Source organism: Cibotium barometz, chromosome 28 (assembly GCF_041138505.1).
Source record: "Cibotium barometz isolate CiBa-2024 chromosome 28, ASM4113850v1, whole genome shotgun sequence".
NCBI lineage: Eukaryota > Viridiplantae > Streptophyta > Polypodiopsida > Cyatheales > Cibotiaceae > Cibotium > Cibotium barometz.
In genome coordinates this window covers 396355-397989 of record NC_141073.1, presented here as the reverse complement: position 1 = coordinate 397989, position 1635 = coordinate 396355, and the positions used below count along the sequence as shown (strand labels likewise).

The 1635-nt window shown below is 44.4% G+C and overlaps 1 protein-coding gene across 1 annotated transcript; it reads left to right on the top strand.

Annotated features, from left to right (window-relative positions):
• The first annotated feature begins 417 nt into the window (after window positions 1-417).
• LOC147622381 (uncharacterized) lies at window positions 418-899 on the top strand. The gene is made up of 2 exons (XM_086821901.1): window positions 418-681; window positions 774-899. The coding sequence occupies exons 1-2, from the start codon at window positions 418-420 to the stop codon at window positions 897-899; spliced, it is 390 nt and encodes a 129-aa protein (XP_086678027.1).
• Window positions 900-1635: the final 736 nt, after the last annotated feature.

The following is a 1635-nucleotide window of genomic DNA, read 5'->3' as shown; positions in this document are numbered from 1 at the left end:
ACACCTCATACCACACAGCCTTCCACTCCTCTTACAGCTCGATCTACCACCTCTTCACATAAACGGCGCTCACGTAGTAGGTCTTCAGGGGGAGGTTGTTGTGGTGGTAGTGCCACAGATGCTGTGACACCACCACCACGTGAGCATCGTCCTTCGCTCTCATCTGTTGATAGCACACCCATAGGGTCACCTTCCACTCCCTGGGGTGCACATGACCATGACAACAGCAAGATTTACACAATTAGGGATGGGGCACCAATAATGGATAGTGCAGGGAAGGCAATGAAGACACGCATTCGACAATTGTGCACTATACAGTTTCATGACTCTGTCATGACTAAATGGGATCAGCAAGACAAGGGGAAGAAAAATTATATAAACACAAAGATAAAGCAAGAGTTCCAGCCATCTGACCCTATGAATGTCGTCTCTAATGAGTGGATACAGTATACAGCTCGCATTTTGATGGGGCATCGTAGGTCAGAGGCGAGGGACGCATTCAGAGAGGGGAAGGAGAAACCTGTTTGGCTAGATGACAGGGAGTGGGCAGCCATTGCTCAGGAGCTCACCGAGACACCAGACAGGTTTCAACAACAAAGAGAGGCGGCAAGGGCAAGACTCCAAACAGTAGGGGCTTCTCATCTCGGGAGTGGTGGTTACGAAACCATGCGCCATGAATTCGTAAGTGTTTGTAGCAATTTTATTTATTTAAATGTATGTATGTGGGCTAAATGTTGATTTCTAAAAGTTATAATTGTTAATCGTGTGTGCAGGAGTTGGCCATGAATCGCCCACCAAGTAGGCGAGAGGAGAAGTACGCTCACAAACATGGCCTTGTGGCCTTGTTTGAGATGCTTGAAGAAGAAGGAGAGACCGTCAATTGGGAGGCATTACCATGATATAAGATGACCTTCAAACTAATGAAATATGATCAAAACATTCTTGAGTATTAATGTTTAATTTAATTTCTTGTTTGTCGATCAGGAAAATATGCAAACGAGCACGGTTGTTTTTGTGCTCTATTGTAGACAGAATGGTGCTGTCTGTTTGCTATTGTTGATCCTGCTCATTGCAGGCAGCTAGGCAACAGCCAGGCAGCACTATTCTGCCCAAAAAAAAATTTCTGCTACAGCGTCGGTATATGCCCCGGTACCAGAGTCGGTATATACATTGGTATACACGCCGGTTTATGCCTCGGTATATAATCCGGTATAGACGCCGATTTATCCGTCGGTATATAAACCGGTATAGATGCCGGTTTAAGCGTCGATATTACCCACGGTGAGCGTCGGTATAGGCGCCGTTATATGCGCCGGTATTAGTACCCGACACTTATACCGACGCTACGGTTCCGGCGCTTATACCGGCGCTTATACCGATGACGAGGCTTTTTTAGACCCCGTTAAATAGCGCCGGTACAAGCCCCGGTATTAGGCTAATATGTAGTAGTCTTAACTTCAATAGCATTTATTAAATTATGTAACTCTTCACTACTATTCACCAATTAACTTCAATAGCATTTAAAAAACCATACCAATTAAGCTTCTCAAGCTTGACAGGGGTTGAGAAGAGAGAAACATTGAGAAATTATAGAAAAGATCAATATTCAATTACCTTACAAATTGCTTGATTCTT